Source organism: Crassostrea angulata, chromosome 5 (assembly GCF_025612915.1).
Source record: "Crassostrea angulata isolate pt1a10 chromosome 5, ASM2561291v2, whole genome shotgun sequence".
NCBI classification, from domain to species: Eukaryota; Metazoa; Mollusca; class Bivalvia; order Ostreida; family Ostreidae; genus Magallana; species Magallana angulata.
In genome coordinates this window covers 19,357,844-19,371,909 of record NC_069115.1, presented here as the reverse complement: position 1 = coordinate 19,371,909, position 14,066 = coordinate 19,357,844, and the positions used below count along the sequence as shown (strand labels likewise).

Below are 14,066 nucleotides of genomic sequence, written 5' to 3'. Positions count from 1 at the left end.
AAAATGTCAATACCATTAAGCTATCAGTAAATAAATCAGTTATGAAAGCCTACAAAACTTTTAAGTTTCATCATTTGTTTAACGATATACATGTAATTCATGTAAATAGCACATCTCTGCATAAGTTTTAGTTTATATCATATAGAGCTTTTGTTTGTTTAAATTATATATCAATTATTATTGAAAATTGAGATCAATAATGAAAGAATAATATTCTCTCTTATTTAGACTTGCTACATTTTTCAAAAATATGTGTAAATATAATCCAATAAATTATGTGCATTAACGAGACAAGAAGGAAAATCTTACTGAAATATCAATTTTGTCAATCGAATGTCCTTGTGTTATGCATACAAGTTTCAACATCCATTCGATTAATTTCAATATCCGTGTAACAAGCATGGAATTCAGCGCTAGAAATACAAACGATGCAGGAAGCTCGGACAAGGGATATTGATAGAAATATACTCGAGTTACATGCATGTGGTGACATCTGCCAAGAAATACAATGTACAATCAGGTTTGTGTTGAATATCTAAATAGAGTCAATTCAACGTAAGGTACAAACGGAACAATCCTGTCCCAGTTGAATATACTTTCAATGCTTTTCCGTATGGCTGCAAAATTAATGGTAGTATTTATAAAAGGAATGGATTTTTGAATTTACGTTTATTAGCATGTTTACGGTAATTTGAATAGCGAACCGACCACAGAATTCTATTCGCTATTCGAATAGTGAATAGCGAATAGAACTCCAACTTCTGAATGCCTTTTTCATGATAAATTAAAGGAATAAAAGTAACATTCCACGGCTGGCTTTTATTTGGAGATAATTAGGGTCGGACACATGATCTTAAAGGGCCTAACTAAAGATAGATTTGATCACCTGCCGACTGTAATGAACTCTCAATTAAATAAGTCAAAGAACGATTGCTTATTATATTATATACCGATATTTTTTCAATATATGTGCATAAAAATACTATATTTGAAACATGTACATTATTTTTATCATGCAAACCTTGGCTGTGAATCACAACAATGTACAGCATTTGCAAGAAAATGATTTTTAAGAACAATTTAAGCGTATTACATGTATATATAGAGGGGGTACGGTTTTTATTCTTCAAAAGTTTTGTATTATGTAATTTTGTGCAATGAATAATGTTTCCAAGAAGCACAAACGATAACACCCTTTGAAGAACATGTTACTTAGATGCAGGCACGTAGCATCGGTTTTGAAAGTGGGGGGGGGGGGGGGGGGGGGCAGGCTCATCCAAAAAATCTTGACAAGCAAATAAAATTAAAAAAAAAAAAAAGGAAAAGGCAGTTTTCCAAAATCTTCAAAATCCTAATCCGTGGGAGGGGGGGGGGGCGTAGATCTATAACTCTATAACTTCGGTTTCTTTCATTTCTATTCCAATTTTTTACATACTCCCAAAAAAGTGGGGGGGGGGGGGCACCTCCATGATCATTCTATTTTTACTATGTAAATTTAAGAAAATTATTTTGTACGAGAAAAAGGCCCCCCCCCCCCCCCCGGCCACCCCTGATGCTACGTGCCTGAGATGGAATCATTGAACAAATAAAATCAAAATTTGATTTATAGTTTTATCACAGACAAATAGGGACCCGCATTCTAATGATTCTATGTACATGTACTAAGCCCTTCGAGATTTTAATTACATAATTATGTACATGTATACATGTACATGTTGTAATTAAGCTTTAGTTTATGCGTTTCATTTTACGGTCACCTGTTTAGATATAAACACTTGTATTAACCTGTAAGTTTATACATATTTTGATAAATAAGCTGTATCAACACGCTTTTCCCGTCAGTGTAGCAGCGTTTATTTACATATCAGACAATCCGAATTCTAAATAGATTATATTATTTGTCTATATTTATCTTCATTTAAATCTGAATAGAAAGAAAAAATGTAATTCTATAAATAAAAGAAATCTAAGATCCAATCTGAAAGAAAAAAATGTAGATCCAATCCAATCCTTCGTTCAATTATTGAAGACTTTATCAAACTCTTGTCAACACAAACTGCAGTGATGCGAACACGTTATCAAATGAAAAGGTGTAGAATTCGTTGAATATTTTAGCATTGTTTCTAACCAAGCGGAAAATGGTTTCGTTTATACACGGGTCGGTATTTTGCATAACATTAAATAAAATGATATCGATTACATTTTTGTCGTATCACTTACATGTTTATTATCCCTCCACGGGTTAATAAAACAGACGGATCGGAGACATATCATTTCAATCTTGTATGTGTGAAATTGTCAAATGACTTCTACTGCTTCACTGCGCACGATTTATTGTAAAAAAATAATTCTATTCAATTCATGTTATTTTGAATATTGGAAACTTTGTATAGAGAGTAATTATGATAGATAAACAAATACATCTACATCTCTTTATATAATATAATTAGAAGTGATTCAAAATGTAAATGATGTGAATTTTCAAAATCAAATTATAATGGTTTATAGCTAAACATTTCTAATCTTAAAATCTAGAAAGATCTAATTGGTACATTTAAGTTGTTGACCATCCTTCTTCCTCGGTATATACTCATTAGGAATATAGGATTCTAATAACATGTAATATGTTACAACACGAACCGGTCCTATTAACCAACTTATGTTTTAAATATATACCTACATTGTATATAAATAAAATTATGAATTAACAATCAATCAAATGATAATGAATTCGTCTTTTTCATAGGCAGATACGGAGTATGTAAATGTTTCATTTCATGTTCGATAACATCGCAGTTGACAATATTTATAACCATAATGGATGATTCGTCAGTGGCATCGAAAGCAAATAAAAAGTCGGGGGGGGGGGGGGGGGCTAGACCTTGTCAGAAATCTTGATAAGCCCCCCCCCCCTCCCCACCCGGTTCCGACGCCTATGTTCATCGAGTTATAAATGTAACAATGGTTGTACAGATGTATTTGCTTTATAGGTTCGGTGTGGGGGGGGGGGGGGGGTGAGGACATTGTTCTTGTTGTCGTCGTCATCGTCGTCGACTGTGTCTCATTCATTTGCATTATTTTAATGCCCTAGATGTCGGCCCTGACACAAAAGAACATTCGCTTCCGCGTCTACCTGTACTTGCTAAATGTACCTGTCTATATTTACATGCAATGCATGTTTAGATTAAACCATTAAACTATCGGGGCGACGTATACATGGACTATGTAATTCTATGCATGTTGAAATTGGAATAGTAAAATTTTGAGTTACTGGTATATATTAATCTATGCAAAACTTTGCCTCCGGCATATTTTTGTTTTCCTACACGTACAGATATTTCTATAAAAACATCTTGGGAAAAAAATGAGAAACTACACAACCTGAATAAAATAAACGAGATTTGTTCAAATTTTATCTTTGCTCAAATTTTGTGTTTATATCCCACGAGGGATTACAAATTTTTCTTTTCATAGATTGGTTGTCAAGCGGTGATTTAATTTGCTATTTATTATTTTTTTTTTTTGCAGTATACTGCCGTATCATGTGATATTGAATAAACAAGGATTTTTATTTAACTTGTATGTACATGTATTTACATGTCACGTTTCCGAGGAATGCTTCCAGCATATGCATAAAGAAGACCTTGGTTTTGAATGATGATGCACGTTTATGTACATGTATAAAGTATTTTTTGTTTGTTTGGTTTTTTTTTGGGGGGGGGGGGGGGCTTTATAACGAAGAGCTTTTAAAAGTACATGCGTATCCATACTGTGTAAAATTGATTAAAAAAAACACATTTATTGAGAATGGCATGTACATTTTTTTTTAGAAGTTTTTGTTTTTGTGCTTTAAATAACTGGTTTTACTGAAGCTTACGTCATTCTCGTAAATTTGTCTACGCGTCTTTGAAGTCATTGAATTAAATTGAGAGAATTTCATGCTCTGTAGGTCATTTGTATAAACAATTCCAGTATTTTGTCGCTAGCGATAAATGAATAAAAAATACATCATCGTTTTCTTACATGTATATAACTGACAGCCGAGATATACTCCATTTTATTCTCTAGAACAAATCCATCTTGTCTGATTTTCTCTAAATTTTTTTAACGTGTTTTCGTTCAGGATGATACTACTTTGAGACATTATACTCTGAATTCAGATAAAGGTGAAATCATTAAGTAAAGCAGCTGCTGTGTCTTTTACACGTGCTATTGTCTTTTATGTATAAGGTCAGGGACATTTACCGTCAATTTCTGATGAAAATTAAAAAAAAAAACACCTATTTTTGTTATTGGAAATATTCATGGATTTATTTAAATATTTACTGGTCAGTCCTGTGCTTTTGTTTTTAAAAGACGAAAGTTTTAAGCTTACATATTTAACCAAATTAAAACATTCGTATAATTAAAGATTCTGAAGTATTCTAATATATGTCGTATGAATTTTTTTTTTAATTGATTGACTTAATCTTAATTTAAACTATTATTGATATCATTTTTACATTAAATTTTGATACAATTAAAATGAAACGTTTTCAAAGTGAAGGAATCATTAAAAACAAGGACATGACGAAGTTTTGCAGGCAAGCAAAATAATATATCTAGAAATAAGAAAAAAAAATGTCATTATTATTTTTTATTCATTTGTCAGAGTAAATCCATCATCATACACCGATCACCTGAACTGTTTTACCTTGATAGATATAAACCTTTTGTAAGATTACTTTCAGAGTCTAGGGAATAAATGTATCGTTGTTTGAAGTATAAACTACTTCTTTAAACATTGAGTCGGGGTAACGCCCCGCTATATACCGTAATGGCGTTATAGAGAACGACATTAAAGTTAACTTTATCATCTATTCGATTTTTCGTGATCACTCGGCCGTCGCGGAAACATGTTACCATTGTTCAAATATTACCGTACAAAACCCACAGACTCTCCTCAACGCGGTCAGCGTATAATTAACTAGATGCTAAATTTCAACCGGAACGTGCTCATACTTTTCCCCTCATGTGTCATGTTTACCTATACTACAGACCCTGAAACGTGCTACTACACCAGTTGCACGGTTCGGTTCGTTACGCTTTTTGAACGGTACGGTTCGCTTTGTGAACGGTACGGTTCGTTTTGTGAACGGTACGGTTCGCTTTGTGAACGGTACGGTACGCTTTGTGAACGGTACGGTTCGTTTTGTGAACGGAACGGTTCGCTTCTTGCACGGTACGCTTTGCTAAAAATAGCTGCACGCTTTGTGAACGGTTTGCGCGCTTTATTAATGAGGTAGGCGGGGCCTGAACGCTTTGATTTTTCTCGATATAATTTCGTTTAGTTTTTGCCCGATCTACTTCAGCAAAGTGGTAATTATGACATAAAATAATAAAAAAAAAATGTTTATTTATATGATATTTTACAAATGTATTTCAATCTATTTAAAATCAGAACTTTCATGCGTTCCCCTGTTTCTGATACGTTTTGTGAAACGTGTACTCAGTGACAACCGGGAAGCGGGTGTAATTTTTATTTTAATTAGTCTGTTATTATTAGTATTTAATTTTTGATAATTGTAATCATTAAGATAGATTAAAAGAACTGTTTGACTTTAATCCGATATATTTTTGTAAAATCAGCGAGCTGTCGATAATTTTACAAAGCATCTTAAGTTTTTATTTCTATACATGTACTTGAATTGAAGTCATTAAATATTTCTAATCCATTTAAAATTGCTATAAAAAATTACCCCGACTTTATTCCGATATATCTTAATTTTCCTTAATCGTTGTCTTGATTCTCGGCTATTTGTTATTTTTACAAGCATCTTTCTTTCTTTTTTATTCATAATTCTTATGATCATTCTTTATTGCGTACTACTGTAGCACTATTGCCGATCAAATTCCCTTAGTGAATAGACGATGTAAAATTACACGCAGTTAATGAAAAGATAAACAATGAATTTCAGATAAGAAATCTCGCAATCAACTTGTTAAATAGTTTTTGACACGAATTTTTATTCATTTAAATATTGATTCTATGATTTTCTGCACTTGTTCGTATACACAGATCATACCTACATATAACCCGTCATCGCTTCTCTAATCTGAACTAAGATCGCGTGTATAGTCAAAATATGACTATTAGTTTTTGTTTTTCCGTTAAACTATACATGTACATATTTCTTACGGTATGTACGCAATTGGATATACACGAGTCAATAGCATTTAATGGCGATATTTATCATTCTGTTGAACAAGTGTCCGCTCTTCACTGTATGCATGCGATTTAGCTGAAGATTTACAGATGCTGACTAACCTGTTTATATTTTATTTACCTTTTTACACACATACTTCTTGTAAACAGGTCACGGAAAAAAAATACGCGGTAATCAACAAATGAATGTTTTAAGTGATAAACATATTATGAATTTATCTAGTAACAAAAATAATACGACAGCGAGGGAAAAAGACTCTGATCGCCAGTACATGAGTTATGTAATCATAAAGTCGGAAGGAAATTATTGTTGAATAATTTCAAATAGAAACACTTATTTTAATAGGGAGAGAAAACATAAAACAAAAACGTTTTTATTCGATAATTTTCTTCTAGCCATATAGGAGGAGCCAAGTAGCACGCGGCACATGGCGTGATCTGTACTGTTTTACCTAAACTGATTGACAGGCGAAGCACGTGGATTCCTGAGATAAAATCCCGCTCAAATGACCAACTATAGAAACCTAAAGCAAAATAATATAGTTCAGTGATAAAACTTTAATTTAAGTAATATAATCAACACACAAGTTCTCTCTCTCTCTCTCTCTCTCTCTCTCTCTCTCTCTCTCTCTCTCTCTCTCTCTCTCTCTGAGAGTGTATGTAATTGTGTGCAAACAAATTGGAATTACTAGATTTTTATTTGTATGAATTTAATTCATTTATTTTAGACTTATGGTTTTCAAAACGATTTCAACACAATGACTAAAAGTTTGTACAGTAGACGATGTATTCAGATTGATCGCGACGGCTAAAATTTTGACGCTACAATGTATATCACATCACACATATTAGATTGAAAATAAATTTAAAAAAAGCTGTGTTTGTGCTTACATCTTCTTGCAAAATGTTAAATTCCATTCAATTATTTACAATGTAATTAATCAGTTTTTTGGTACATTAATGTACCCGGTAAATGATATTTTATTGCAAGTTAATATTTGTGAAAATCCCGCATGTATAGAGTCGCTGAATTGTTCTACGGATCCACGCGCCGATAGTCTTACGTGTAGTTGTTTGTGTACATATCTACAGACAGTTCTTTTGTTCTTTTAGAGATTAAGAAAAGCCACGAAACAAACAAAGTAGAAGTAAGATATATTCAGACTATACACACGACAGGTTGTAATGAGTTACCAAACAGGTGTCCATGGAAAGGTGTGAATACCGGCATCTTGTGTACACCTATTTAAGCGTCCCAATATTCAGAGTTAGTTGGAAAGTACAATAACTGCCAAAAAACAAAATAAGACAAGAGCACCTGTTGTGTATAGAACCCAAGATGAAAGACGCTGTTGTGTTTCTGATCAGCTTCTGTACACATATATCGCACGAGTGATTTTTGTTCATTTGAAATCACGTCGCCATTACCAGCTATTTTTTTGTTTATTTATTGCTACATAAATAGTTGAAGTACAAATCACTCGAGTCACCGGTAATATGTGGTTGTCATTTACTACAGCACATCCACATATATTTAAAAACATGATCTGAAATGTTTTCTTTTCTCATTTTTAATTGTTTTAAAGTTTAGCTGTAGATTAATTAACAAATCAAAAGGTCCGCGTAACTTAAGTCGGCATTCTTTTTTTTTTAATTTGAAAAGGATATAAAATTATAGACATATATTATAATATTTCAACCCTTGTTTAGCCATAATGTATTTATTCCTAAACATACGCTATTTTTTAAACGTCTCAATTAAAGATCTCTCTCTCTCTCTCTCATTCATCTCTCTCTCATTCATCTTTCTCTCTCCTGAGAATCACTGAAAGCTATGTAAGGTCCAGTATGTACCCAATGTTTCAAACATTTCATAAAAATAATCAAAATAGTATAACCACGAATTGTGTGAACATTAATAGTTTACAGTGTTTAAGAAATCGGCGATGCAAGTTTTGAAATGATTACGGTCTTAAAAAGGAAATTAAATTAAAATATTTTGTAACTGTTTTAATAAGAATAACAGTTTTTAATCTTACTATGTGTTTTCTAATCCAGTAAAAAAAAATCTAACAAAATATTGAACTTAACTGGTCAGCGATAATCTCCGTCCGTATTCATCGAAAGACATTAGGTCAATAAGCCGTATATGGAAGTTGCACGCTTATTGCACGGTACGGTACGCTTTTTTGTCCGTCTGGAGGCGGGTCTTGCATAAATTATCTTGCACGCTTTTTGCACGGTACGGTTCGTTTTGTGAACGGTACGGTTCGCTTTGTGAACGGTACGGTTCGTTTTGTGAACGGTACGTTTCGTTTTGTGAACGGTACGGTACGCTTTGTGAACGGTACGTTTCGTTTTGTGAACGGTACGGTTCGTTTCTTGCACGGAACGGTACGGTTCGTTTTAGAGGTGTAGTAGCACGTTTCAGGGTCTGTAATATACCACGCGCTGGTTCAAAATACAAAGGTGTTCCGATGATCAAGCAATAGTAGGAAAATTAACACAAGCACAAAATACACGGAAGAAATTTATGATTTTTTATTTCAGTGTTTGAAGGAAATTAAATGTCTGGAATTTTCTTCCCAAGAATCTGGGTGCGAAGGGCGTAGACTATTGTATTTCAGAGTAAAAAAAATGCACGAGCCGTGATGACACCATATAGGATGTGTACCTGGGATACTCAAACCGTTCATTAATGATGGCCCCGCCAAGATGTGTTTCGTTTTTTCCTTGGATGATATGTGTTTTAATCTCGTTAATAGGTTTGTAGATTGAATTTTTAAATATTTGATGAACTTTATTTTGACACATAATCAAACAAACCTGGAATTTGTTCAGTATTTGCATACGTTTAACATTAATATTACCCTTTAAGATTTTGATAAATGATCATTAATTTTAAACTTCTTCAGGAATCATCTACAATCATTTATTATATAGCATTATTTTAAGTCATCTAAGAGAGAACTGTTATAATGATTTTTTTTTTTATAAAATTAAAACAAGAATGGACATTAAGAAAATAAATTTAAGTAAAAAAACCCCACATTCTTAATTGCATGAATTTAAGTGATGTGCAAGATGTAGAGAGTAGGATATTTACAGAATCTTTAGTCAGATTAAAGGATGGAATGATAACAAAACAGAGCGCCAAAATTCAATAAACGCGCCATCTGTTGGACACGGCTGTATCTCTGTCAGTAAAAAGGTCGATAGGACTCCTCCGGTAACGTAAACTCAAGCTGCTGCGTGTCAGATTTCATTTACGTTTTAAATTAGTTGTGGTTGAATCATACCCCCCCCCCCCCCCCCAAAACCACACCCATTATCTTAAACTCAGACATTACTGTTTACTTCCTGTGTCATGAATTTGTCATCTAAATGCCGTGTTCTTTTCAGTGTATTCTTTTGTTGTGCGCATTAGTAAACTTCAATATAATGTAAAGACTAAATTCACCAGTTTGAGGTGGTTTCAATACTTACTTCCTCAATTGAAGTAGAAAATTAGCTGTAATTGAAATTTCACAGACTCTGATTTTCGTTTCTAAAATTCACACAAGTACCTTTAAAATAGGAAATTAAATAAATAAGTAGATGTGGGCTACAAAATGAAAAAAAAGTGAAAAAAAATCCTATATTCTTCCTAGTTAGCTGTATCAACAATATTTCGCTGTAAGCCTGTGGACAGCTTAAACATAAATCCTCTTTTTTTTTTTTAAATAACAAAAATTAATTAAAGTTTAGCGCTTCACTTCACTTCACGTACATGTGTAGAAGAATCTCATTATTTGTGTCAATTTGTTTTCTTTAAATAAATCACAAATTGAAGAAAAAATATGTGGCAGGATGGTAGGCTTGTGTTTCAATTGCTATTTTAATTTCCTTGGCCCAGTTGTCACTCGGTTATTGGACACCTCTCTGTGCCAGGGGTAGGGTATCACGTGTCGATTTGTTAAGCATTGTTAACGTACAGCGTTTCTCAGGAGTGCTACTACACTGCGGAAGAATGTTACGTTAATTTCTTTTTTAATGATTAAATACAGAGGTCAGAGTTTCTTGATGCCAAAAAAAGATAAGGGTTTCAAATATATCATAAATTTCATTCATACCAGCGAGTCAAACCATCTTTGAAAAAAAAAATGAATGAAAAAAGCTGATTAACGGATTCTGCAGCGTAATAATAATACTTTTGGTTAACCATCAAAAAGATACATTGTTTGTAGTACATGTAACATAGCATGATTGTATACTAGTATATATGTGTACATGCATACATTAAAAATCGTATTTATCTAACATGGTGCACGTCTACTTTATTATGGAATTCGCCTTGTTCTCAGAAATGATTCGTATTTGTCATATCTAAAGATAATAATAAAAAGGAACAAAATTATATATTATAATTATATAATTGTTTCAATGTTTGTGTTCACAGATTTTGAAAGAGATCTTTCAAACCACTTTTTAATATAAACGTCTAGTAATTGCTAAAATTCAAGGCGTGCATAAAGTCAAATTAGAATATAACATTATTTAAATCAAGAGTTAAATATATATAAACACGTTACATTTTCGAATTCGCTTAATGACCATCATTCAATCTTTCAGAACATCCTGTGCATGTAGTTGGTTATTCAACATGTTACAATGAGGCAGAGCAAGCCTTCATTCCAGGTAAACGATTGTAACCAAAGATACGGTTTTATATTTAGCTGATGTATGACGATCATGACAAAAAATCAAACAATAAAGCATTTATACCATTGCAGCTGCTTTGATGTGTTACAACAACCATGTTGTTGGGCCTCGTGTGGTGTTGGATGTATTCAGAGCCAAGGACTCCAGCACAACAGACTGTGTCTGTACTGTGACCAGTGACACACCCACTAAGTTTAACTTCTCTAATTATAATAACTACCATCCGGGAGTTGGTTGTGGTAGTGCACTTATATTTTCGGTAAATGGTGAATCTAATGCAGAACAATGTTTCGTGGATGACATGCAATTGCCTTCTTCAAATCTTACGGATACCTCAGTTGACATCAGCATCACTGGTCCAAAGTCAGCCATAAGTACGGACTACTGTGTACTGATTGAGTCAGGTACAGGCTTCACCTTTTTCTGAGACATTTCAATAATTTTTTTTAAAGATAAATTTACAAGAAAACAACGTCGATCTGAAATGATTGTTCACCTAGTAAAGCTTTCCTCTCATTCATTAATGTCAGTTTTTATTTTTGAAAATTTATCTTTGTGGATAATTGATACAAATCGTGTTCTGATCTGAAAAACCGTAATTATAAAATGTTTTTGCATAACTGCATAACATAATATAGTAAAGACGATGTTATGGATTTATTAAGGGGGGGGGGGGGGTCTTTAGAATTGTATTAATATTGCAAGTTATACATCTTAAAGATATAAAATCAATGGTACAAAAAACATAATATTATATCTTCACAGATGTTGCGCTGAACATTTCTTGTACAGGCGACTCGTTGTCTTCTTTAATGACGACGGAATCTGTATCAACAACTGAAACAACCACAACACCTACTAAAGAAGCAACCACACAACAAACAACTAGTCAGACATCACCGTCCACCACGGATAAACTAGATACCACAACATCTATCACTGTCACAACGTCATCACAGAGTATATCGTCATCGACAAACCATCCAATCGCTACCACAGAAGAAAAAGACAACTCTTCCACTCCATCCTTATTGAATTCCTCTACAACAAGTAGCCAAACGATAGATACAACAGAGACGTCAACGGTAATCGCCACATTAGAAACCACCTCTGTTGTTCCAAACACCACAGAGAATGTAAGTACAAGTACTAATCTCCTCAGCAGTACTGAAAGTCCACAGACAACCACTCAAATGTCCTCTACCAGTGTCATTCAACATACTACAACAATTACGACAACAAACTCCTCCACAGAAAGTGGTGTACAAGACACCACAACAATTGAGCCGCCACTGTCGTCCACAGAAAGTGGTACAGAAGATATCACAACCACTGACACGTCAAAGTCCTCCACAGCGAGTGGTGAACAACAAACAACCACTAATGCAACAACACTGCCTGCAACTACCAATAACATTCAGATGACTTCTATAATTGTATCAACTGAGTCCTCTACTATCAATGTTGCACAACAAACAACGGTGTCTACAGCTTCACCACCAATGTCAACTCATGGGGTCACCGAGTCCACAAGCACTAGCTCGGTTACGCAGAAAGCAACAACAGTAATTCCAGTTGCAAAGACCACCTTTAGACAAGCAACTGCAGAAGTTCCATGTAAGAATAATACTGCTGTAGTTAAATATTAATTTCATTCTAATTTTTGTCCAGTTTAATCGTTTGATCGGATATCAAGCTAATATGCACTTTAATGTAGGTACTTAAAAGTATCATGAGCATGAAGAACCCGCTTTATAAATATATTTTTTCTTGTTATTTTAAAAGGGAATGGGATTATTCCAGCCGTCTTAATAGGAGTGGTACTTCTCGCAGCATTAATAATTGTATTTATCAAATGGCAGAGGTAAATATAATATTATATTCAACTATGATGCTCTATGAAACATTTTTTATTATTGGCCACGTTTTCTATTGATTTAATTTAACATAAGTATTTAATTGATTATAAGTTCATCGTATTATTATAATTTGTTTAATGAGTTCTCATTCTTACATCGTTTTTGACAACGAAATCTTATCAATCTTCTTAATTTTTCAGATAAAATTAACACAAACGCAAAGTTCTCATGATTTAAGATATTACTACAAATCACTATTATTCATAAGTGTTAACTTTTGAACTTTATAATGATTTGCATTCATGCTTTTTTTAATTTTCCCCAGGAGTCGCGAAATCAAGTACCCGCCTGATAGTTCTTACAGTGACAGCGTGGATTCTTCCAATAAATATCCACAAATGGGAGAAACTAACTTTGGATATGATGCATATGAAGATGATTCAGGCATTGTGACAGAGTTTTCGAAAAGTCCCGAGGAACTTGAAATAGAGTATGAAGACGAAGGGCTTGATCCGAAGAACTTGACGAAAGGCACATTTATACGATACAGTGTCAAAGATTACAGCAGAAATATTGATAGTGTTAATCATAACGGTGTCAGAAGACAAGCGCCAAATGGCATGGATGTGTATTTTTAGCACTTCATTGAACAGCTTTAAAATATAAGAAAACCCGTAAGTCAGTGAGTGGGTTATCGAGTTCATGGTATGGTAATGATTAATTATCATTGGTGTGGAAGAAACGTATAAGGAAGTTAATTTTGGAAACCGGATATTATATAAATCGGTGTGATCAAATATACATGTAGTAGCCTTGTGACTGTTTGTGGATTGTGTTGTGATTTCTGAACTATAGAAATATATTTTAACCCGCTGTATATTATATGCTTAAATATTGATATTGGAGCTTTAAATACATGATAAAGACTCATACATCTATTTCGCATTTACAATTGCATTTAAAGTCTATTTATAATGCATGCATTGCTATCAAATGCAAAATAAATAAAAAAAAAATGAATGCAAAATGCATCGACTCAATATCGAAATAACACAATGTACACACACATTTACATTACAGTTTCTTTGTTTAGATTATATGCCAAATCTATGCAGCAATGTTTATATTTTTGTAATCAAATTAAATTTTTATTATTAAACTGTATCGAATGTCTTGTAGTCTGCATGTTGTTTTTGTTCTCTACGATCTCCCTCGCTATGAATGACAGCGTTGTCGTTTATTCAATAAGTTATTGACTTACCCCAAGGTCGACTGCGTTCCTGCTATGTGCGCTAAGGAAT

The 14,066-nt window shown here is 33.4% G+C and overlaps 1 protein-coding gene across 1 annotated transcript; it reads left to right on the top strand.

Annotated features, from left to right (window-relative positions):
• Positions 1-8,646: 8,646 nt before the first annotated feature.
• LOC128186156 (mucin-3A-like) lies at positions 8,647-13,938 on the top strand. The gene is made up of 6 exons (XM_052855900.1): positions 8,647-8,970; positions 10,817-10,882; positions 10,978-11,310; positions 11,672-12,523; positions 12,692-12,770; positions 13,091-13,938. Exons 1-6 carry the CDS (start codon positions 8,904-8,906, stop codon positions 13,401-13,403), a joined length of 1,710 nt encoding a protein of 569 aa, XP_052711860.1. The 5' UTR covers positions 8,647-8,903; the 3' UTR covers positions 13,404-13,938.
• Positions 13,939-14,066: the final 128 nt, after the last annotated feature.